The 23950-nt window shown below is 38.5% G+C and overlaps 1 protein-coding gene across 5 annotated transcripts in view; it reads right to left on the bottom strand.

Annotated features, from left to right (window-relative positions):
* LOC126248988 (serine/threonine-protein kinase stk11-like) overlaps positions 1 to 23950 on the bottom strand; it is a 131770-nt gene that overhangs the window by 92272 nt on the left and 15548 nt on the right. For all 5 annotated transcript variants that reach the window (XR_007545577.1, XR_007545578.1, XR_007545579.1 and 2 more), the window contains exon 2: positions 4453 to 4626. Coding sequence is in view for 2 of the 5 variants with exons in the window: in XM_049950553.1 (XP_049806510.1) it covers positions 4453 to 4626 (174 nt within the window). In the remaining 3 variants the exon portion in view is untranslated. The remainder of the gene's footprint in view (positions 1 to 4452; positions 4627 to 23950) is intronic.

Raw genomic sequence — 23950 nt, 5'->3', positions numbered from 1 at the left:
TGTCAGTGTCATAACAGTATACAGGATCTAGTGATGCGCTGTTATCACTCTGCAGTTTTGTGGTGCACTGACTTTTCTGTAACACTGAAACTCTGGAGTTCAATATCTATTTCCCAAACAAATGTGGCACAGAGCTACCCAATTACACTTGGGTTCTCAGCTCTACTGGTAACAATTATTAAATCTATTGGTAGTTTTCAATGAAGATATTAATTAATAAAATATATGACTAAAGTTTTTACATGTCCTTTTAACAGGAGGGAATATTTTTAAAAAATGAAGAAAGAAGCAGAAAAGAAAAGGGAACTGGTGACAAACTGAGCATAACACACAAGATATTTATGATGAAACATTAAGTTAAATGGACACCACTGTGGACAATTAGTTCGAGATGGTATGCACCTGTATTCCACAACCTGGACAGCCACAATACCAAATCAGCAGACTTTATCAGAGCTCTCATATACCAAGGACCCTCAACTACAACTGGAAGTGATATTTCTCACCTACATACTGTTTCACCAAGAAGAAATTTACATTATGTGTCAGGACAAAAATGAGAATTTGAACACTGGCTCTATATTATTATAACATTCAAAACAATCCTTCGCTTTGCCTTCGCGGCTTCCACAGAAGTTGACAAAGCCCCACTTACAGTTATGGCCAGAATCCAATCAGTCTTAGTTATGTACAGTGTACAAGGCAGATTACATGATACTCTTCTCTCCAGATTTATTCAGAAATACTTACCGGTCGATTTGGGTTAATTCTGTGCACAGCTACAGTTCTAAAAGCAATCTAAATAAGGGCTGCCAGCCTTGCTTTGACTCAGGTGAAAGGGTTAAACTTTTTGCTTTTGCAAAATCCATAATTCATGCTCTATAGCTGTCTAACACCATTCAGCAAGACTTGGAAATTCAGCTATTGAACTGGAAAATGTACACTAAAAACAGTCAAGAGACCACTTTCAGGTGGTTTCTAACAGCTTATGCGGATAATCTCCTAAACACAAAAACAGATAACAATTCGAAGTAAGAAGGTAGAAAGCAACATGAGAATGCCACAATTCAAGTTTCCACAGAAAAAAATGTAATTTATTGGCTTCAATTAAACCTCACAAAGTCAGTCACTTTCATTGACCACTACCTCCACTTTCCTAATGGCTCCACACACTATGACACCCCTTCCTACCGAAATACACACACTCACTAAACTGCAGCACCTGCCAAGAAAACTGGGATATTTATCATAATTCTGTGGCCACACATGGGAACACACTTTAAAACTCTTTCAAAACTTTCTATATTGGCAGACAAATTCTACTGATTGCCTAGGAGCACTCACTCCCAACTCAGAATACTCAACACACTTAGAACATAACTTCTCTACACAGGTCATACGACACTCTTCTTAAGCCTGCGAGGGTTACTGAGCAAGGCCTCCTTTTTCGAGCATGAAACTGCTTCATAAAACTGTTTCAATGTTCAGGCCTCTCTACCAATCACTCTAAGGAGCAGAAAACAATCATTGTCATTTTCACTGGCCATTTTCCACTCCCACTAATACCACTCCTCTTTATAAAAGTTCATTTCAAACAAGAACTGGAAAACACCTGCCACCTCAGGGAAGTCACTAGCCTTTAAGCCAGCATTGAAGCTTTCAGCCACAACCCATCTTAATGGATTACAGAAAGATCAGTGCACCACCTCCAGGGTGGACAAAGCCCGTTCCCTGGAATACTGGAAACCAGCTCTGGCACTCACAGCAGGATGAGACCACAGACCTAGTCAGTACTGATGTGTTACATGCTTATTCAAATGAGCTACTGCCAGTGATTAAGTTCAAAAAGTGTCTTCTTATAGCGACTGAGTATTTGCTCTGTAAATACTTCTGTTTCAATTTAAGTCTTCAAAACGAACAGCAATATTTAAAAGCTAGACAACTTAAGGTGAATACCGCATATTATTCTTGCTGTTTGCTTTTGTGAAATTTTTTTTCCAGTCTTAATAATGAGCTACTCTAAAATAATACTCTACAAGGCATCAATGGGTGGCAACTGCAAAAATTCCATTTTAAAGATAGAAAATGTCAAGATGAACAGAATTTCTCTAATAGTCGCAAAAATAAATTAACATGAAGACAATATGTATCTACTTTTGCAGATTTTTAAAATTCGTATGATGCCGTTGACCATGACGTTCTACAGAACAAATTTGCAGGAATGGGAGTTGTTGAAAAGCTACTAGAGATTATCAGAGCAATCTTGGATAACACTAAGTCTAAAATATAGTTCTATGGATATTTCTAAAACCCACTGAAATAAAAATAGAGTTCCAAAGGGAGATGGAGCTTCATCTCTCTTGCTTAACTGTGTATCAGAAAAAATACAAGAATGGTGCAAATAATTAAAACTTGGGAAACTGTTTAAATCTTTAAGGATCAAGACTATGAAGAATGGTTTGGAAATAATAATTTTGCATTTTGCAAATTACATGGCAATAATGACTGAAGATTTTGAAATAGCCAGAAAAATAATTTACTGAAAGAATTAGCAGACCAAATGAGTTGCAAATATCTTTTGAAAAAAAAAAAACTGAAGTAACAATGAACATAAAGAAAAACAGCCTAGCTGAATACTAGGCACATAACAAAACGTGTCAGAGCTTTATATACCTGGCCGAAAGGATTACAGCCCTTGGGCTAGACAAAGCTTTTAAAGCAGCAGCCCGAGTAGAAAGAAATAGCTTTTCAAACCACACAAAACAACTGCAACAAAATTTTATTTTACTTAAACACTGAAATTCATAATTAAAACTGTCTTTGAGCCAGTGTATTATAGCAGCTGAGTGTCTCAGCCAGTCTGCAATATGTTTAGTAGCAGAATTAGGATGGAAAAAGAAGATTTTATGCAACATACTGGGTGCAAATTATAAAACCATAATTTACATAAAAAAATCTACACAATAAGTATATTAGTATACAGAAAAAAATTACAGACACATTGCGCAAATGCAGATTTCAGTTTTACAGCCACTAATGAGAATGAATGGCTCCTAATGGACAAAATGGCTCATTTGCCATCTTTGAATCAAAACTGGAAACATGGATACAACAGTATATGAATGTATGGGTATACAATGAGGAGAGACACAAAACTTACATATCTTCAGAACAGCAATAGTACTACTCAGGACTTTGGGGCTTTAGCGCCAGTCAGACAAATGCTGTGCTAGACACCAAATTAATGACAAAAATTTGGCTTAAGTAAAAAAACAAAGGGAAAAACTTTCATAATGGCTGTAATCTTAGTGTGTCCTTCGATGGCACATAAAAAATATACACCATGCATTTATTTTAATGAGCTGCAATTTATGAAGCAGTATTTGTGTGCATGATTACATATAAATGATATTAAAAGCCTCTTATCCAGGCACAAAAACTTGTTATTTGTTAGAATTTCACATGACACCAAAAGCACACACATCAGACGAACAGATACTCAATTCTAATAAGTATTACAGAAGTAGTAAGTCAATATAATGCAAAAAATCTTATCATCACGTGTAATATGAATGACACAGTAAAAAAAAAAAGTGTAGCTGGAACTGGTGAAAGATTCGCAGCAGTTCTTATAAGAATCAGATTATACGACAGCATCCCCCTCAGTGTATAGTTTGCATGGACAATCTCACTGTACTCATTATAGAAATAATATTACTGTGTTTTAACCGCCAGTATAAAGCCACACTTTTGGTTCAAAATAAACATCCAAAACTGAGAAATGTTTAACACCAATATGTGGCAATGATTATAGTTATGGGAAGTCTTTGGCACAATATAAATAATGGAAGGAGTAGAGATAACAACTCACTCTACAGCTGAGGTGTTAAGCTGTCAATATGCAACTAGAAGAGACCTGAAGAGTGTGCCCACCCACACACACACACACACACACACACACACACACACACACACACACACCAATCACCCTACCACAATGCTCCTTCCCATTCCCTTCCTCCTTTGCAGCCTCACCCAATCCCCTCCACACAGCTGTGCTATACTGCGAGTTGTTCTCTTTCCTCCTCCTATTGTTTAAAAGTATGATATAAATTTGAGTGGCATAGACTATCGATTTACAAATGACACTGACTGACAAAGGAATTTATTATTTACATACATAATGATGTTCTTATATAGAGAAGGTGTCAGATCACCAGACTAGGTTTTCTCCACAAATGGAGAGTACACAAATGTTTAATGAGCTCACCCATATCTGCTTGTGAACAAAGTCTGCTATAAATATATTAATGGAAATGATATCCTAAACTGTTAAAAATTTATTTTACTATAGTATTTGCTTTAGTTCAGTGCAAAAACTTTTACAGCATACCCATTAACTTTTAGCTGTGTGGAAAATGAAACTAGCATTAGATACGGACAAAAACTAACCCATGTGCTTGCCAAAGTGGGAACTTCTTTTTAGGTGCACTTTCAAGCATATCTTGTAGTCCTCCAACGCAATATTCCAATACCATATACATTTTCTGTTTTTCATCATTGTACAGCACCTCCACCAAATGTATTACATTCTTGTGTTGTAGTGTTTTCAGCAGTTGAATCTCCCTATAAAGTAAAGAACTTTCATTTAAGATTCACAACATTTGAAAATAAAACAAGACCTGTGTGAAAAAGTCTGATAAATTTTACTACCTGCTAAACAACTACAAAAAATATATCTAATAAACAAACAAACAAAAAAAGAAACACTGATAAATTAAATTCTCTCTCTCTCTCTCTCTCTCTCTCTCTCTCTCTCTCTCTCTCTCTCACACACACACACACACACACACACACACACACACACACACACACACACACACACACCAGCAGCAGCATTGCTGTTCTTATAAAAGACTGTTGTGTGCTGTGAGCTGAGCAAAAGCCCTTAATCACAAATTTCAACAATTCTTCAAGAAATTAGCTGATGGCTTCATACATCTACATGACTGCTCTGCAATTCACAATTAAGTGTATGTCGAAGATTTACTGAACCACCTTCAAGTTATTTCTCTACCATTCCACTATCTAACAGTGGGCGAGAAAAATGAACATTTAAATCTTCCTGTGTAAGCTCTGATCTTTCGTATTTTATTAAGATGATCATTTCTCCCTATGTAGGTGGGTGCCAACAAAATATTTTCACATTCAGAGAAAAAAGATGGTGACTGAAATTTTGTGAAAAGATCCCATTACAATGAAAATTGCCTTTGTTTTAATGACTGCCACCCCAACTCCTGTGTTGTATACATGACATTCTTTCCCCTATTTTGCAATAATACAAAACAAGCTGCCCTTCTTTGAACTTTTTTGATGTCTTCCACCAATCGTAACTGATGTATATCCCAAACTGTGCAGCAATACTCCAAAAGAGGACAGACAAGAGTAGGGTAGGCAGTCATTTTAGTAGACCTCTTGCATCATGTTACTGTATTTATAATGGTAATCCCTAAGTATTTAGTAGAATTCACAGCCTTCAGCTTTGTGAGATTTTGCAGATTCCTTTTAGTATTCATGTGCATGACTTCACACTTACATTTGCACCACAGAGCTGTGGAGTCACCTTAAGCAACCCAGAGGAGCATCACAAACCAGAAGTGGTTAACAGTACAGCTGAGTATGTGTGAGATCTACACGTTTTCAATATTAGACCCCTCTCCCTTAAATCAGGGTTAAAAAAAAAAAAAAAAAAAGACTACAAAGTACTTGCAAAAATGCTTCAACAGACGAGAATATTAAGGTATTGCTGATTATGTGTGCAAGCATTTAGAAAAATATTATGGTTTGAAATACTTTGAGTGAGAAGAAAGCAGCACAGTTCACAAATTATCTCTTTTATTAGCAGGTGACACCAGAAATTTATTGTAATGGCATATTTCAATCAAATCCAAATAGCAGTAGTAGTAAACTGAAGTCAGATGAGGTGGAAACTGTTTGCATATGAAACTGTTTCACAAGGGCAACCTCAAAGATTTAATTGGATCTTTCTGGTACCCATCACACTCATCAGCAGAAGTAAATGAAAACTTCAGAGTGTATCACACTGTTGATAGCATACACATCAGGTGAATGCCGAATCAAGTCATCTTTCACAAGATGAAAACTGAGGAATGTTGGCACTATGCAACTGGCACGTAATTGTAAAGATACGAGATATGTACATACCACACTAGTAGAGTAAGTAAACTATTTAGAGTCAACAAGAGTTAGCTATAATTTGTGACTAAAACACTAAGTTGAAAACTTTACAGTAAAAGGGAGACCACAACTCCCATTGACCTATATGAAAAAGGGCAGCAAAGGTAATTCAGAAATAATATAACCTACATAGCGTGTCCATAAATTAATGCTCAAGCTTTTCACAATGTTATGTGATGTTATCGATGGTAGGCAATGAAAACCTCATAACTCTAACCATCTGTGAAAACCCTTAATTCCAGTAATTAGTAACTCCATTATCAACAAGTGCTGATCATATAGAGTTTAGGTAGTTAAAACTTTCGGAAGTAAGTTTAAAAGTTTGTTTACATTAGTGTTTATTTACGGATTAGTAGGCTACAGGTTACGAAACTACTGTAGTCTTGTGCCAACTTATTCTCTGCTTTCGTGTTAAGTTTTTCTATCAAACCATGCGTGACAAATGTGGTGGTTGCCGTAGAATTTTGAAAGAGGGGGTGTTCTGTGTAGACTAAGTTATGGTTTCATTGGGGCGAATGTAGTGGTGAGGAAACGAGGGTAGAAAATGAGGCTCTTCCATGGCAGTGTAGGTTATGTACAAAGGACAGAAAAATCGCGGAACAGGAGGCAAAAATTTGTGCCCTGAATTAGAAAATGCGAACTTGGAATTACATAGGTTAAGGGAGGAAAAAGAGACTGGAAACTGGGAAAAGGTAGCAAGCAAAGGGCGAAAAAGGGAAACAGTTGAAAAAACTCCAAATTCAATAAGTAAATCAGTTTGGCTTGTTATCTGAAGTGGAGGAAGGGCCTCATCCAGATGTAGTTGAAAGTAGGTTGAAGCAGAATATTAGCTTAAAGAAAAAAAGACAGGTCGGGATCAAACCAGAATAGGAAAAGAAGAATTCTGCTTATAGGCAGCAGTCATGGGAGTGGTGTGGGCCAGCAGCTTCAGGAGAAATTAGTTGCAGGGTAAAAGGTCACAAGTTTTGTGAAACCAAGTGATAGCCTTAGCCAGGTGACAGAAAACTTAGGTCAGCTATGCAGGGACTTTGAAAAGGAAGATCACATAATTATAGTTGGGGGAGCAGGAAACAGCCTGGCTATGAATCCAAGATACAGTATTAGGAGTGACCTGGATAAAATAGGAGCAGAAACTGAGCACACAAATGTGGGGTTTGTGTAGGTCTTTCAGCACCATGAACAGCCCTGGGTAAACACTGCTGTAAGGCATGTTAACACTGAGCTGAACAGGATGCTCCAGACACCGGCAAAATCTCACATAAGTGTTGTTCCAGTAAATGCTGTTGGTAGGTTGGGATACACTATACATGGCCTGCACCTGAATAGGATGGGGAAAAGTAAGTTAGTTTCTCTATTAGCAGAAACTGTAAGGGGGTCCACAGTCACACAAGGGGTGATCCCTGTGGTTAATGGGTCCAGGCAGACAGGTTTTTTAGGTTCAAGCCAAAGTCCAGACAGATGACAAAAAAATGGTTCAACTGGCTCAGAGCACTATGGGACTTAACATCAGAGGTCATCAGTCCCCTAGTACTTAGAACTGCTTAAACCTAACTAACCTAAGGACATCACACACATCCATGCCCGAGGGAGGATTCGAGCCTGCGACCGTAGCAGTCGCTTGATTCCAGTCTGAAGCGCCTAGAACCGCTCGGCTACAACAGCCACCAGACAGATGACAATCAAGATAAATAGAATAAAAGAAACTTCACATACAGTTAATTGGGGTAAAGCTAAGGGCAGTATCAACATATAAAATCAACATACAAAATATCAGGGGAATAAAAAATATAGTAGATGAGCTATCAATGTGTTTAGATGATATCAAAAATAAGAATGAGATAGATTATATCAATCTGTCTGAGCACCATGTAACTGTGGGCATGGGTAGTGTCACTGTAAGTGGGTATAATTTAGCATCTTACACTTGTAGGTCTAGGACGGATAAAAGGAGGAGTTACCATTTTCATAAAACAAGGGTATAAATGCAAAACTGTAGAAGTAAGCAAATTTTGTGTTGATCAGTAGTTTGAGGCTTGTGCATGTGAACTTCAGCTAGATAACATAGTATTGATATTAGCAACAGTCTACAGGTCCCCATTAGGAGACTGGGAGCTGTTCATAAAAAAGTTTGACTCCCTATTATGCTGTCTGTCAGACATAAAGAAGAAGTTATTAATCTGTGGTGATTTAAATGTAAACTTTCTACGTAATTCTAATAGGAAAAGTGAACTAGAAGTGTTATTAACAACATACAACTTAGAATCAATGATCAATTTCCCTACACGTATAGCTCAGGACAGTAGCACGCTAATAGATAATGTATTTGTACAGAATGAGGATGTAAAACAAACACGTGCTTTCCCTGTGGTAAGTGGATTGTCAGACCATGATGCACATCTGATTAACTTACAAAACCTAACAGGGTGTATAGTTCAGAAACCATTAAGTGAAAGTGTGAGGTCGCTCTGACCGGTATCTATACAACACTTCAGAGAAAGCTTAAGAAATGTTAATTGGGGAGGTGCATATAATGAGCCAAATGCTAATAAGTGCAAAATATTTCTTGATAAATTTATATCCCTTTTAGAACATTGATTCCCAAAGAAAATTACTAAATGTAACACCACACACTTTTCAAAGAAACCTTGGATTACTACAGGTATTAAAGTGTCTTCAGAAAGAAAAAGAAAACTGTACGAGACAGCAAGAACTAGTAAAGATCCAGAAGTAGTTTTACACTATAAAAATTATTGTAACATACTGAGAAAAGTTGTAAGGAAATCAAGAAATATTTATGTTAGAGAATAAATTAACAACTCCGGCAATAAAATCAAATCAATATGGAATGCTGTTAGAAGGGAGACAGGAAAATAACCACTGGGGTAGGTAGCATTGCTGTTAAAGAGAACGAGACCATCCTTACCAACAGTACTGAAGTAGCTAATGTATCTAACACTCATTTCTTAAGTGTAGGAGAAAAAATTGGGGAGAACAGTTCAAAAGAAAAAGCTAGGCAGTACATAGGAGAGTCTGTTTTGAAAAAATTTAGTCATATTAAGTTTCACCTAACAATCTCTTGTGAAATAAGTAAAATTATTAAATCTCTGAAAAATAAATGTTCTGTTGGAGTAGATGACATCTATAATAAGATAGTAAAACAATGTGGAGCAATTACAGCTGATGTTCTGAGTCACACACATAATGCATCATTAACTCAAGGTATTTTCCCAGACAGGTTAAAATATGCCATTGTCATGCCTCTCTACAAAAAGGGGGGACACCACAGATGTCAATAATTATCGGCCAGTATCCTTGCTTACAGCATTCTCAAAAATATTCAAGAAAGTAATGTACTCAAGAGCGGTTAGCCATCTCAACAGCAATGGGATACTTCATAAATCACAGTTCGGATTTCAAAAATGCTGTTCGACTGAGACAGCAATATACAATTTCACTTTCCACATAATAGAGTCATTAAATAGTAAAATGTCACCAATAGGAATTTTCCGTGACTTGTACAAAGCATTTGATTGTGTGAACCATGACATTATGTTACAGAAATTACAGTTCTGTGGTATAAATGGAATAGCATATGAGTGGTTAAGTCATACCTACAGAACAGGAAGCAAAAAGTTTCCTTATATGGGTCAAGTGATTTAAATAAGTTTGCCACTTCATTTAATTGGGGTGAAATTACATCAGGTGTTCCACGGTGTTCAACCATGGGTCCCCCTTCTGTTCTTGATATATGTGAACGACCTCTCTTACTATCTGAAACAGGAAGCTGAACTGACGTTGTTTGCTGATGATACAAGCATCATTATTAATCCAGTAAAAGAAAGTCCAATTGAAAATGATACAAATAAGGTCTTTGGAAAAGTCATTAATTGGTCTTCTGCAAATGGGCTTGCTATAAACTTTGAAAAAAACCACAGTACATCCAATTTTCTGCTGCAAAAAGTACAGTTCCTCCAATAAATATAACACATCAACAGAAGTCAGTAGACAGGGTAGAGCATACAAAGTTTTTGGGTGTACATATAGATGAGAATCTTAATTGGAAAATTCAGATTTTGGATCTCCTAAAGAGACTAGGTCCAGCAACTTTTGCAGTCAGAATAATTGCCAATTTTGAGGATATAGAAATTAGTAAGCTAACATACTTTGCATACTTTCACTCTCTGATGTCATATGGAGTAATATTTTGGAGTAACTCAACTTTTAGACAAAAAGTGTTCACTGCTCAAAAGAAAGTGGTTAGAATAATGTGTGGGGTTCATAGCCGCACAACTTGTAGGTATCTTTTTAAAAGATCAGGAATTCTTACAACGGCCTCACAATACATCTACTCACTAATGAAATTTGTTCTCAACAACATGGACCAGTTTCAAAACAACAGTGATATTCAACATTATAATACCAGAAAAAGACTTGCACTTTGCTCAACTTATCTTTGGCACAGAAAGGGGTAAAATATGCTGCTATAAAAATTTTCGACAAATCACCAGATGAAATAAGGTGTCTGACAGACAGCAGTAATAGCTTCAAAAATAAATTTAAATCATTTCTCCTTGATAACTCCTTCTATACCATAGATGAATTCTTGAATAGGAATAAATAGATCTATAAATATAGTACATGCATCTTGTGCCATTTAAGGGAATGGGGTAAATAACAGAAATATTAATCTTTAACTTTGTTTCATGTGTGTGTTTCTTGTGCACTTGAGACGTTCCACATAATGGCTACCGTACTGTGCGATTGATCAATGGAACATGCAACCAACTAACAAACAAAGAGAGACTTGAAAGGGCACAGATTTCATTAATCTTTCAATAACTGGGGTTCTATATTATAGTTACAGATGTAGCAACTTTATTTGTCTCACTTTCTATATTTTTTAAGAAAAAATTTTTGCTTCTCCTGAAAAATTTAGCAAATGGAATTACGAGGTTTTCATTGCCTATCATCATTACATCATCTACGTATCTATCTACCTCTATCTATCTACTTCTATTCTATTCTATACTATACGTATATAAATTAATGTCTCTCATCACAGTTTTTGTCTGTATGTTCAATCTAATCTCAGGAACTATTTTAGGGATTTCCATACGATTTTCCCTAATATACAGACAGCATCATGAGGAAGGTTCGTGTATATCTATACTACTATACAAAGGAAAATCGTCATTTAATGTTCTCACCAAAAATCTTGAAAAGTTCTTTACCAGTTCAACACACATTTTTACACAACACTCTAATAAACATTTGGACATATATAGCCTAAATCTTGCAGTTTTCTTGACTGACTTACGTCAAATTTTTACACAGTACTCTAACATTCAGATGGACATTATAAACACACACACACACACACACACACACACACACGCACACACACACACAGCCGCAAGAAAGAAAAAAGCTGTGTTGTGAATAGTGAAAACATGCAGTTTCGATATCTTTCTTGCAGTTATTTACCTACATTAGCAGGGCAATTAAATCATTAGGCAAATTGTTTGTCTCATGTATATTCTTTCTCTTTACAAATAATTTTAAACAAAAATTGTATACACAACTATGTGCCATTTTGTTTTCTTACCTGCAGTCACTTTTAACAGAAAACATGAAAGTTATAATTATGGCTTATTGGCTCACAATTTGAATACTGGTACAGAATCTGAATTGTTCAAAACTTTGAAATCATACCCATTCACAGATTAAAACTGTGCAAAATACTGTTCTCGAAGCTACTACTCTCACAGATCATCAGCACGAGATGTCGCTTGTAGCCCATATGCCAATGTTCCCAACTGATTAACCCACTCACTTTAAGTGACTTCAATTCCCCATCAGGGTTTTGTTGGCAATAACAATAAGCACAGTTCAACAGTTCAAGGTTTGGGGGGGGGGGGGAGGGAGAGAGGGAGGGAGAGAGAGAGAGAGAGAGAGAGAGAGAGAGAGAGAGAGAGAGAGAGAGAGAGAGAGAGAGAGGGGGGGGGGGCGAAGAGGCGAAAAGAGATGCCACTGCCATCTAGTGATGAATCACAGAACAGCCTGTTGGAATCAGAGACTGCAGCACCAGACCGGCACATGCTACATTCACGAGGAAATGTTTGTGAAGATAGGAGATACATGTATGGCCACCCAACTACAGGGCTATGCAGGTGCAAGCTACTACTACCATTAAGCCAGTGTGAGCTACTACCAACTTCCTAAATGACCTATGATGCAGGATAAGAACAGATTCCTTGATATAGAGTTTAAGATGTGTGACGGGAAATGTGTGCAAAGGGTACACAGAAAATATAGCTCAGCTCAGACTGGCACTGGAGTTGGGAAGCTGGCAAATGGCCATAGCTTGTGCCGAACTATCTTTTGGTCACACAGTCTGCACTGTACTGGCACTACTGTCAGGCAGTCAGCAAGTGGTTATAGCTCATGCTGAACCGGAGCTGCAATTGGATGGACCGGACGCACAATGGCTTGCAGCTCCCACTGTTGCTGTAAGATGGCACTCCAAATGCCAATCAAATATGGAACAGATGCCATTTGTTCCTCCTAAGAACATTCCTGGTGTGTGTTGCTGAAACTGTTTCAATTATATGAAAGAGATGATATTCAGTTACCTGAAATATTTCTCTGAATTTTAGTCGTAACTCGACACAATGGGCTGTAAATAAAATAATTACTTAAATAAAAATCCATTTTTAATGTATAACATTTTTAAATAAGTTTATGAAGTATAAAACAATGTAATACACAAAATATGCAATCACAAATTTTTAGGACTATTTGTATGAGCTTTGGATTCTGCTTGGGGCTTGGAAAATTTAATTTATACTTTTTAGTCCAATTTGAAAATGTGGTATATTAACAATTAATTTCTATTTAAATAATTATTTATGATTCTGAGTCTTGTGTGTGAGAAATTTTTCAATCAATTTCAATCATTTTGATGAGATGACAACACAGATGTGGTAAATTTCAGTTTCTCTTGGTCTGAGTCAACAAATATATTGATTGCTTCCTCCTACATAAATCTCGTGAAAAGACTATGATGGTAAAAATTAGAAACATTTCAGCCCATATGGGGTGTTACCACAGCAACCTTCTTTCTCCAAACCATTCATGAGTGGAATGGCGAAAGGGGGGACATGCCAGTGGTACATTAAGTGCCCTGCACCACACATCAGACAAGAAAGTGAGTTAACATTGCACTGTCATCCAGTCTTCAATGTTTCAAGTATCTAGCTCACTGAGAAGTTAGTTTAAAATCAACTGTAGAATTTATACTGAACAGACAAGACAGATGAGAGCAAGTTAATAAAAACCTGGTAAAATGAGTTGTGTACACAAAATTTGGTTGGAACTGCTCCAGCTATCCCTGAGCTATGTTTTTATATCACCACTTTTCACCTTCATCTTCAACCCTAGGGGGTGCAAAGTGTGGAAAAGGGGGGGGGGGGTTACTGTCACAGTAATTTTTCTCAAGGTTGCAAGTGATGTGTACGCCCAGTTTGGTAGAAATTGCTTCAGGAATTACAAGGTGCTCCTATGAACTTAATGAGTTATTGTAGACTCTTTCTGCAGCAGGTAATGTACACATGTTGCACCTGTAGGGGCCGTGACACTACCTGCTCACCATAGCCATCAAGCAAGATTTCCAAATGGACAGGTGGTGTTATGCTTCCCTGTCACCCTGATTTCATCTCCAACCCTTCACCTATTGCAGTTAGGTTATCCCTACCCACACTATTGCATTGTCACCCAGTTCCAAGCTATGTTTAAAATTTCATGTCTAGATAATTAAAATCAATTGCAAAATTTGTACCGGACAAACAAGAAAATGGCCTAATAAAAATGTGATATTTACTGCTATGTCAGACAAGTTATCTGACAATAAATACTTACTGATATAACGTGAAACTGGGACAGGTCGCCAGTTCAGTATAAAAATACTCTGTAAAGGTATACGACACGGGGAGTCAGGTTCAGCAAAGACAAAATAAATTTAAAAAGCTGTAACCATGTATTACATTTATGTTTGTACAATAAGATGTCCATGTCTAACATACTGCGAACACAAATGGATGGTTGTCGGGCAAAGATATAATCAGTGGATAAGATGAGGTTGTAAAGAACCATGTTTACAACTGTGTTGGTTGCATTATACTTCACTCACAAATTATCTTTACACAAAGAGTTCTGGATAGTAATATGAAGTTCAATACATGGACCAATTCACGTATAAAACTTCCTGGCAAATTAAAACTGTGTGCTAGACTGAGACTTGAGTTTGGGACTTAGCCTTTTGTGGGCAAGTAATCTACTGAGTGAGGTATCCAAGCACAACTCATGATCCATCTTCACAGCTTTACTTCTGCCAGTACCTCATTTCCCAACTTCTAAACCTCGCAGAAGCTCTCCTGTGAAACCTGCAGAACTAGTGCTCCTGGAAGGAATGATACTGGGAGACATGGCTTAGCAACAGCCTGGTGGATGTCTAGCAGAATGAAATTTTCACTCTGAAACAGAGAGTGCACTGATATGAAACTTTCTGGTGGATTAAAACTGTGTGCCAGACCAAGACTCTACTTTCTTCCATGAGTGCTAGTTCTGCAAGTTTCGCAGGAGAGCTTCTGTGAAGTTTGGAAGGTACAAGATGAGGTACTGATGGAAGTAAAGCTGTGAGGACAGGTTGTCAGTCTTGCCTGGCTAGTTTAGTCGATAGAGCACTTACCCACGAAAGGCAAAAGTCCCAAGTTTGAGTCTAAATCTGCCACACAGTTTTAATCTGCCAAGAAGTTTCATATCAGTGCACAGTCCATTACAGAGTGAATATTTGATTCCAGTTCATGTATAGTATGACCTAAACATATACAGAAAATATCAAGCAATACACCATGAAATCTTTGGTATGAAGAACCACAGCTTTCCCATTCATGTACAGTATCAAGTTACTGTAGTTGTGTGAGGCACAGGATATAATAAAACCCTGCTTCCCACTTTGAAGTAGATGCTACCACAACAATACATAATAAAGAAAATGTGTTCATACACGATATCTAACCCAGTTTACAGGAAAATTGAAAACTTCTTGACAATGAACAGCTCAGTATGTTATTCTGGACAGAGTGTTATTAAAAGAAACTCAAGTATCAGTAATTTCAAGTGTGATGCAGGGAAGTTTATATATAGTGATTCCAGTTAGATCACAACAAAATATCAGCCTGGTGTATACACTGGCTACCACATCTCAATACAGAGAAATGTCAAGATGTGAACTTAAAGTAACATAAAACATATAGTTTTTTGACAATGCAATTGTGAAGAAAGAGAATTGCAGTTGCCTACATAATACAACAAACTATGAAACCATTACCTCAAATTTTATTTTGTTAAAAATATCAGCTATTGCACTGCACCCGAGAGAGAATGGGGCATAAGTCCAATTTATGCAGTTGTGACATAAGACAATACTTGAAATAACCACAGACTGTTTCATCAGTGGAAAAACGGGTGGTGGCACTGATCCAGCTCATAATTTATTTCGGCAGTGTTAAAAGGGCACATATCCATTTAACACTGGCTAAATCAGCCATGGCAGCAAGAATGCTGCAGTTCTCCCACAAATGAAGCAGTCTGAATAGTACAAATATCAACCCAAGTCAAAATTGGGTAAATGGAATTATGCCCCTTTTACCTCTTTGGTAAAGATTCATAAAAAATAAATCAGTAAAGATCATGCACAAGCAAGAATTAGTGACAACGAAGAATACAATGCAAATTGTCAGCTTTGACCAGTGAAGATATCGACAAGGCAACATATAACAACATGAAAATATCAGAGCACAGTGGGAAAATATGATGTTCTTAGCATAGAGATAAACAAATGTAGACTGAGCAAGTCATTCAAAAAAGATTGTCATGACACAACCAAATCACAACCTTCCAACCCATTTGCATCTTGGGGTACGCTACAGATAAGTATGTCACCACAACCTTTAAAAACACTGAAAGTGCTGATGTTGACATCACTAGTCAAAACAGCATAGCATCATCATGAAATTCCCTACACCTGATAGGTGCAACATACAGTGTGATGAGCTATGTGTGTTCAGAATAACCATATAAACTACGACAATAGTTCCCAACTAAGTAATATAAATTACATAGACATGAAATCACCAAATTATATTTGGAGATTGTTCCTGGATCTCTCTAAGCCTTTTGACTGTTTATGATATGAAAGAAAAGACAGAAAATAGTGCACAGAGACAAGATATAAAACAAAAAATTACATTTGTAGGTCCTATTGAATTCTCTGAATTCCAAAGGAATGATTCATTATTCAGTGTTAGTAACATTACTTTTAATTTTCTTTCTTACAAATTACTTAAATATAAGTGAAACAAACAATTCATTACATGTACTGAGGACAACTGTGTTAAAGTTAGCTGCAAAATACCTCATCAACTATTGAAAATGTTGATCTGTATTTCACTTACAACAATGTATGTAAATGACAGTAAAATAATGTATTTAGTTGTTAGTCCAGATGCAAGGAATGTTGGTCACTATCTAGGAGCTCACGTAGAATCACTATGCTAGTCTAAGGCTGCCATCCAATCCTTCATTGACCAGTCTGGTGCGGCAGCTGAAGATAGCAAAACGAAATCCAAAGTTCACACAGGAGAATCTTACAAACTTTCTGTCATTTGACCATCACACACAGTCACATATACACTCCTGGAAATTGAAATAAGAACACCGTGAATTCATTGTCCCAGGAAGGGGAAACTTTATTGACAGATTCCTGGGGTCAGATACATCACATGATCACACTGACAGAACCACAGGCACATAGACACAGGCAACAGAGCACGCACAATGTCGGCACTAGTACAGTGTATATCCACCTTTCGCAGCAATGCAGGCTGCTATTCTCCCATGAAGACGATCGTAGAGATGCTGGATGTAGTCCTGTGGAACGGCTTGCCATTCCATTTCCACCTGGCGCATCAGTTGGACCAGCGTTCGTGCTGGACGTGCAGACCGCGTGAGACGACGCTTCATCCAGTCCCAAACATGCTCAATGGGGGACAGATTGGGAGTTCTTGCTGGCCAGGGTAGTTGACTTACACCTTCTAGAGCACGTTGGGTGGCACGGGATACGTGCGGACGTGCATTGTGCTGTTGGAACAGCAAGTTCCGTTGCCGGTCTAGGAATGGTAGAACGATGGGTTCGATGACGGTTTGGATGTACCGTGCACTATTCAGTGTCCCCTCGACGATCACCAGTGGTGTACGGCCAGTGTAGGAGATCGCTCCCCACACCATGATGCCGGGTGTTGGCCCTGTGTGCCTCGGTCGTATGCAGTCCTGATTGTGGCGCTCACCTGCACGGCGCCAAACACGCATACGACCATCATTGGCACCAAGGCAGAAGCGACTCTCATCGCTGAAGATGACACGTCTCCATTCGTCCCTCCATTCACGCCTGTCGCGACACCACTGGAGGCGGGCTGCACGATGTTGGGGCGTGAGCGGAAGACGGCCTAACGGTGTGCGGGACCGTAGCCCAGCTTCATGGAGACGGTTGCGAATGGTCCTCGCCGATACCCCAGGAGCAACAGCGTCCCTAATTTGCTGGGAAGTGGCGGTGTGGTCCCCTACGGCACTGCGTAGGATCCTACGGTCTTGGCGTGCATCCGTGCGTCGCTGCGGTCCGGTCCCAGGTCGACGGGCACGTGCACCTTCCGCCGACCACTGGCGACAACATCGATGTACTGTGGAGACCTCACGCCCCACGTGTTGAGCAATTCGGCGGTACGTCCACCCGGCCTCCCGCATGCCCACTATATGCCCTCGCTCAAAGTCCGTCAACTGCACATACGGTTCACATCCACGCTGTTGCGGCATGCTACCAGTGTTAAAGACTGCGATGGAGCTCCGTATGCCACGGCAAACTGGGTGACACTGACGGCGGCGATGCACAAATGCTGCGCAGCTAGCGCCATTCGACGGCCAACACCGCGGTTCCTGGTGTGTCCGCTGTGCCGTACGTGTGATCATTGCTTGTACAGCCCTCTCGCAGTGTCCGGAGCAAGTATGGTGGGTCTGACACACCGGTGTCAATGTGTTCTTTTTTCCATTTCCAGGAGTGTAGATGACATAGTAATAAGCATCTTTGGCACAAAGAAACAGCTGAAACAGTTAAAAACAAATAAGTCACCAGGTCTGGATGGAATCTCAGTTTGGTTTTACTGACAGTACTCTATGGCATTACCCCATTACTTAGCTTGCATTTACTGCAAATCTCTCCCTGAATGCAAAGTCCCAAGTGACTAGATAAAAAGCGCAGGTGACTCCTGTATATAAGAAGGGTAAAAGAACGGAGCCACAAAATTACAGACCGATAGCCTTAAGACTGATTTGCTGCAGAGTTCTAGAACATATTCTGAGTTCGAATATAATAAATCTCCCAGAGAGCAAAAGGCTTATGTCCACCGAATCAGCATGGTTTTAGAAAGCATTGCTCGAAGTGAAACTCAGCTCGCCGTTTTCTCATGTGATACTGTGAACTATGGATGAAGGACAACAGGCAGATCCATATTCTTAGATATCTGAAAAGCATTTAACACTGCAAACTGTTAATGAAGATACAAGCATATGGAATAGGTTCCCAGATATGCGAGTGGCTCGAAGACTTCTTATATAATAGAATCCAGTATGTTGTCTTCAATGCTGAGTGTTCATCAGAGGCAAGGGTATTGTCAGGAGTGCCCCAGAGAAATATGATAGGACTGCTATTATGTTCTATATACATAAATGATTTGACGGACAGGGTGGCAGCAATATGCGGTTGTTTGCTGATGATGCTGTGGCGTATGGGAAGGTGTCAAAGATGAGTGATTTAGGAAGATAGAAGATGACTCAGACAAAAATTTTAGTTGGAGTGATGAATGACAGCTTGCTCTAAATGTAGAGTAATGTAAGTCAACAAACCTGTATTGTTGGGATACAGCATTACCAGTGTCTTGCTTGACACAGCCACGTCATTTAAATATCTGGGCATAATGCTGCAAAGCAATATAAATGGAACAAGGATGTGAGGATTGTGGTAGGAAAGGCGAGTGGTCAACTTTGGTTTATTGGGAAAATTTTAGGAGTGTGCAGTCCATCTGTAAAGGAGACTGCAAATTGGTCACTAGAGTTACCTATTCTTGAGTATTGTTCGAGTGTTTGGGATCCGCACCAGTTCAAACCCAACAAAGACATCAAAGAAATTCAGTAGCAGGCCTGCTAGATTTGTTACTGTTAGGTTCGAACAACACATAAGTGTTCCAGAGATGCTTTGAGGATTTGAATGGGAATCCCTGTGTGGAAGGCGACATTCATTTCAAGGAACACTACTCAGAAAATTTACAGAGCCAGCATTTGACACTAATAGCAGAACGATCCTACTGCTGCCAACACACATTTCAAGTAAGGGCCACAAAGATAAGATATGAGAAATTATGGCTCATATGGAGGAATACAGACAGTCACTTTTCCCTCGCTCTGTCTGTGAACAAGAAAGGAAATGACTAGTAGTGGTAGAGGGTACCCGCTGCCATGCACAGTACGGTGGCTTGCAGATTACGTATGTAGGTGTGCAACACACAAGGCAATAAAAACCTTAATTCCATCCATCTAAGAAACCCTCATAATTCCAGTATCCAGTAACTCCATTATCAAAGAGAGATTTGAAAGGACATGGATTCCTCTAATCTGTCATTAACTAAACTTCTACTGTATAGTTACACATGTAGCAACTTTATCTATATCACCTTTATTATTTTTTAAGAAACCATTTTGCTTCTCCTGTAAAATTTAACAAAATGGAGAAATGAGGTTTTCATTGCCTACAATCGACATGTGGATGTTGGGGCTGCAACAACACCTCTTTTGAAAAATGGTAAAACTAGGACAGTCTAAGAATTTTTTTAACATCTTTTTTGCTCATAGGTCTGTATTATAGAACAGAGCAAGCAAAATGTTTTGCTTTGATATTATGTAATTAAGGTTGTTGGGTGCAGTCTGACCTTTAGTGCAGCCCCAGGTCTAGATTATATTGGAAGTTAATAGATTGGTTGTAGCCTAATGAATGCCATGTCTTTGGAAGCAGCTCAGTTACAGTTACTGGATAGTGCAAGCAGTGATTTGGAGGGATCTCTGTGTACATGGATTACAGACATTTAACACTAATGTGGGTTTTAACTTCTGCTATTCAAAACATTATGACCACCTGCTTAACAGCTTGTTTGCCTGTATTTGGAATGAATTAAATCACCGATTCTGCATATCAGGACCCCAATAGTTTCTTGGTAGGTTTGTGGTCGTATGTGGTATTAGATGTCTACGTACAGGTCATGTAATTTGAGTAAATAATGGGCCACTGATTTGTGTACATGGTGATGGCACCTGATAGTGATCTAGAGGGGTTTTTACATCAAGCAAATTTGAATGCCGAGACACCAATGTGAGTTCACCACAATGCTCCTGAAACCACTATAGCACAGTTTTCGCTCAGACACATGACAATTATACTGCTGAAAGACGACACTGCCGCCAGGAAAGACATCAAGCATGAAGGGGTGCAGGTGGTTTGTAGTCATCGGCACGTCTTTCGTTACTTTTAAAGGTCCTATTCAAGTGCAGGAGGATGTCTCCCATAGCATATTACTGCTCCCACCACCTGCGTCCATGGCACGCGGCACATTTTGAGCTGCCATTCACCTCCATGATAAGTGTCTGTGGAGTGACCATTGACCTAGTGTAACAAAAAATGTGATTCACTCAAAGGGCCGACATGTTTCTATTGCCAATGATCGACAGTCGAATACTGATGGTCTAGTGGCCACTGCAATTGTAATTGACAATGTTGTTGGGTCAACATGTGAACATGTATGGGTGGTCTGCTGTGGAGCTCCATGTTCAACAATGTAAGATGTCTTTGAAAAACTTGTGCATGCACCAAAATTGCCCTCTTTCGGCAGAGATGCTGCAGATCACCATCTATCCTACTTTACAGAGCAGACAAGCCTCTGAATCCCACATTCTGTGAAGAGTCATGGACGTCCAACCATTTAGTGCCTAGTGATAGTTTCACTGTTCTTCTACATCTTCCCGTAGATGTCATGACCGTAGTACATCAATATTCAACCAGCTTCACCGTTTTCGAGATATTCATTCACAGGCTCTGCATAATAATAATCTGCCCTTTGTCAAAGTCGCTTATCTCAATGGACTTCCCCATTTGCAGCCCATACCTTCGGTAGGATGATCCCCTCGTCTGGGTCTGCTGCACCTACATACTTTTGTTACCACTCCACAAGTTCGCAACACCATCAGGAAGCATCCAACATCACGGGGGGCAGTGGTCATAATGTTTTGGCTTATCAGTGTACATCTGACGCCGCAGAATAAACTGTCTGAATAAGAAATATCTAGTTAACATCTGGGGTTATGACTGTTCTAAAGTTTTGTATTACACTGGTAAGGTCACAATGATGCAAATGGGAAGCAATTCTGTCACTGGTTCTGTCATTTTTAGTATTTAATCACAATGACCTATTGTTAGTTGTTACTCACTTTTTTGCTTACTTCCCCTACAAAATATTCCTTAACATATGACATGGTAATTAATATGATTTCACACAACATATCCTAAGGTCTCAGGTTCAATACCCGGTCAGTCCTAGACTTTTTGAATCTATCACTTCTTTCAGAAACAGCAAGGTTTGTTAATGTGAAAAACACCCTGTAGCACCACGGTTTGGAGTTCACGTTAAACTGTAGGTCCTTTATAACTGGGTGGGTGAGTCACTTCTGACAGTGGAGGAAGCCAATGGCATACAACCTTCAATAAGCCCACGCCTAGTAAAGCACTGTGGTGTTCAATCAACCTTCAAGCTGATAAAAACTTTACCTCTTAGATAATTTTCGTCATAAGTATGTATGAATTCCTACGAGACCAAACTGCTGAGGTCATTGATCCATCATAAATATGTATGTATGGTATGTGCCTGCACTTGAAATTTATTTCTGTACTTTTTTATTAAGTTTTTCTGGTGTTTAGTTGGGGAAACAATAAAGAATATCTGATCAAAAATAAGCTATACTATGTTGCTATTGAGGAAATTGTCTAATACTGTAAATGTAACAGTCATTATAATGTACTGCAGATTCCTATATCCACACTTCACATACTGTATACAAACATGAGGTTGAACTGCCAATGGGTACAAACAAATATTAACAAAGAATCAAAAGAAAGAAATTATCATAGTGTGAAAATGTTCAAGATAATTATGCAAAGATAAACTCAAAGACCTCAATACAGCGTGTTTATAAATAAATATTGGGTTTCAACACTTTATAATATTTATTACATTAAACTAACAGTTATAAATGATATGGCAAATAAAAGAGAAACTCAAACAGTTTTACCAAGAACCTCAGAAATGTTCAATGTGAGCACAATTTGTCACACAGTACACATCAAGCCTATAGCCGAGTTCTTCCCAAGCGTTGATAAGTGTGTTTTCAGTGATTGTAGTAACAGCTGCTTCAATCCGGGTTCTTAATTCAGGGAGGTCTGCTGGTAGCGGAGGCACATACACACGAACCTTGATGAAGCCCCAAAGGAAAAAATTGCATGGCGTTAGGTTGGGTGAACGTGGAGGCCATGCGAAGCAAGTTCTGTCATTGGGCTCCTTGTGGCCTATCCAGCACTTGGGTACAGTGAAGTTCAACCATGCACATATGCACTAGTTGCTCTTTAATTTGATGTATCATTTATAACTAAGTTTAATGTAATAAATATTATAAAGCATTAAAACCCTGATATTCATTTATAAACACCCTCTATATTAACTCACCCAACATTACTTATAACTATCCCATTTTTTTGAAGATACGTAGCATGATCCTTACAACAGAGAAGTACATTATTATAATACCAGAAGTAAGAATGAATACCACTTAAATTAAATCTATCCTCAATCTGAAAGTGGTTACAACACCACAGCCATTGTCGGTGATATGCTGTTGCCTTTCACTGACCTGACTAACCCAGCCAGACATGGAGAGGAGGGTAGGAGAGGATGGTAGTATAGTTAAAGTATACTCTGAACCACCATGAGCTTGGTATTTTTCATATGGAAAAATCATTTCCACAGATAAAAGAGGTGATGTGGAGAAAAATAGATTACAAAATTCTAAATTCTTATATGGAATAGGATGGCTTGTCAACGAAAAACTTTTTCTGTTTTTTTCTTTTTTTTCCAAATTTAATGTTGCAGTCTATCGGACATTTTATATCATTGGGTAAGTGATCAAAAATTTCATTGGCAGCATTTTTCATCAATTTTTATGCTAAAGACAACCTTAATGTGGAGTAATGAAAGTCATTTTTTTCCATTCTGATATAATTATTTGCATCCCTGTTCCTTTAGAACTGCAGTGGATTATTTACAACAAATTTCATGAGAAAATTATTATGTCTCTACTGAAGTTTAATGATTATTCACAGCACAAGTGTGGCTAAGTAAGCTTTTTAGGAGTCCTAAAATGTGTTTTTTCCAGTTTAAACTCTCATCAATACAGACAAGTAAAGTTTTTGAAGTTTCACCCTAGTTGT

This window comes from Schistocerca nitens, chromosome 3, assembly GCF_023898315.1.
Source record: "Schistocerca nitens isolate TAMUIC-IGC-003100 chromosome 3, iqSchNite1.1, whole genome shotgun sequence".
Classification (NCBI taxonomy): domain Eukaryota; kingdom Metazoa; phylum Arthropoda; class Insecta; order Orthoptera; family Acrididae; genus Schistocerca; species Schistocerca nitens.
The sequence above is the reverse complement of the archived record's forward strand: the minus strand, read 5'-3'. Positions and strand labels throughout refer to the sequence as shown.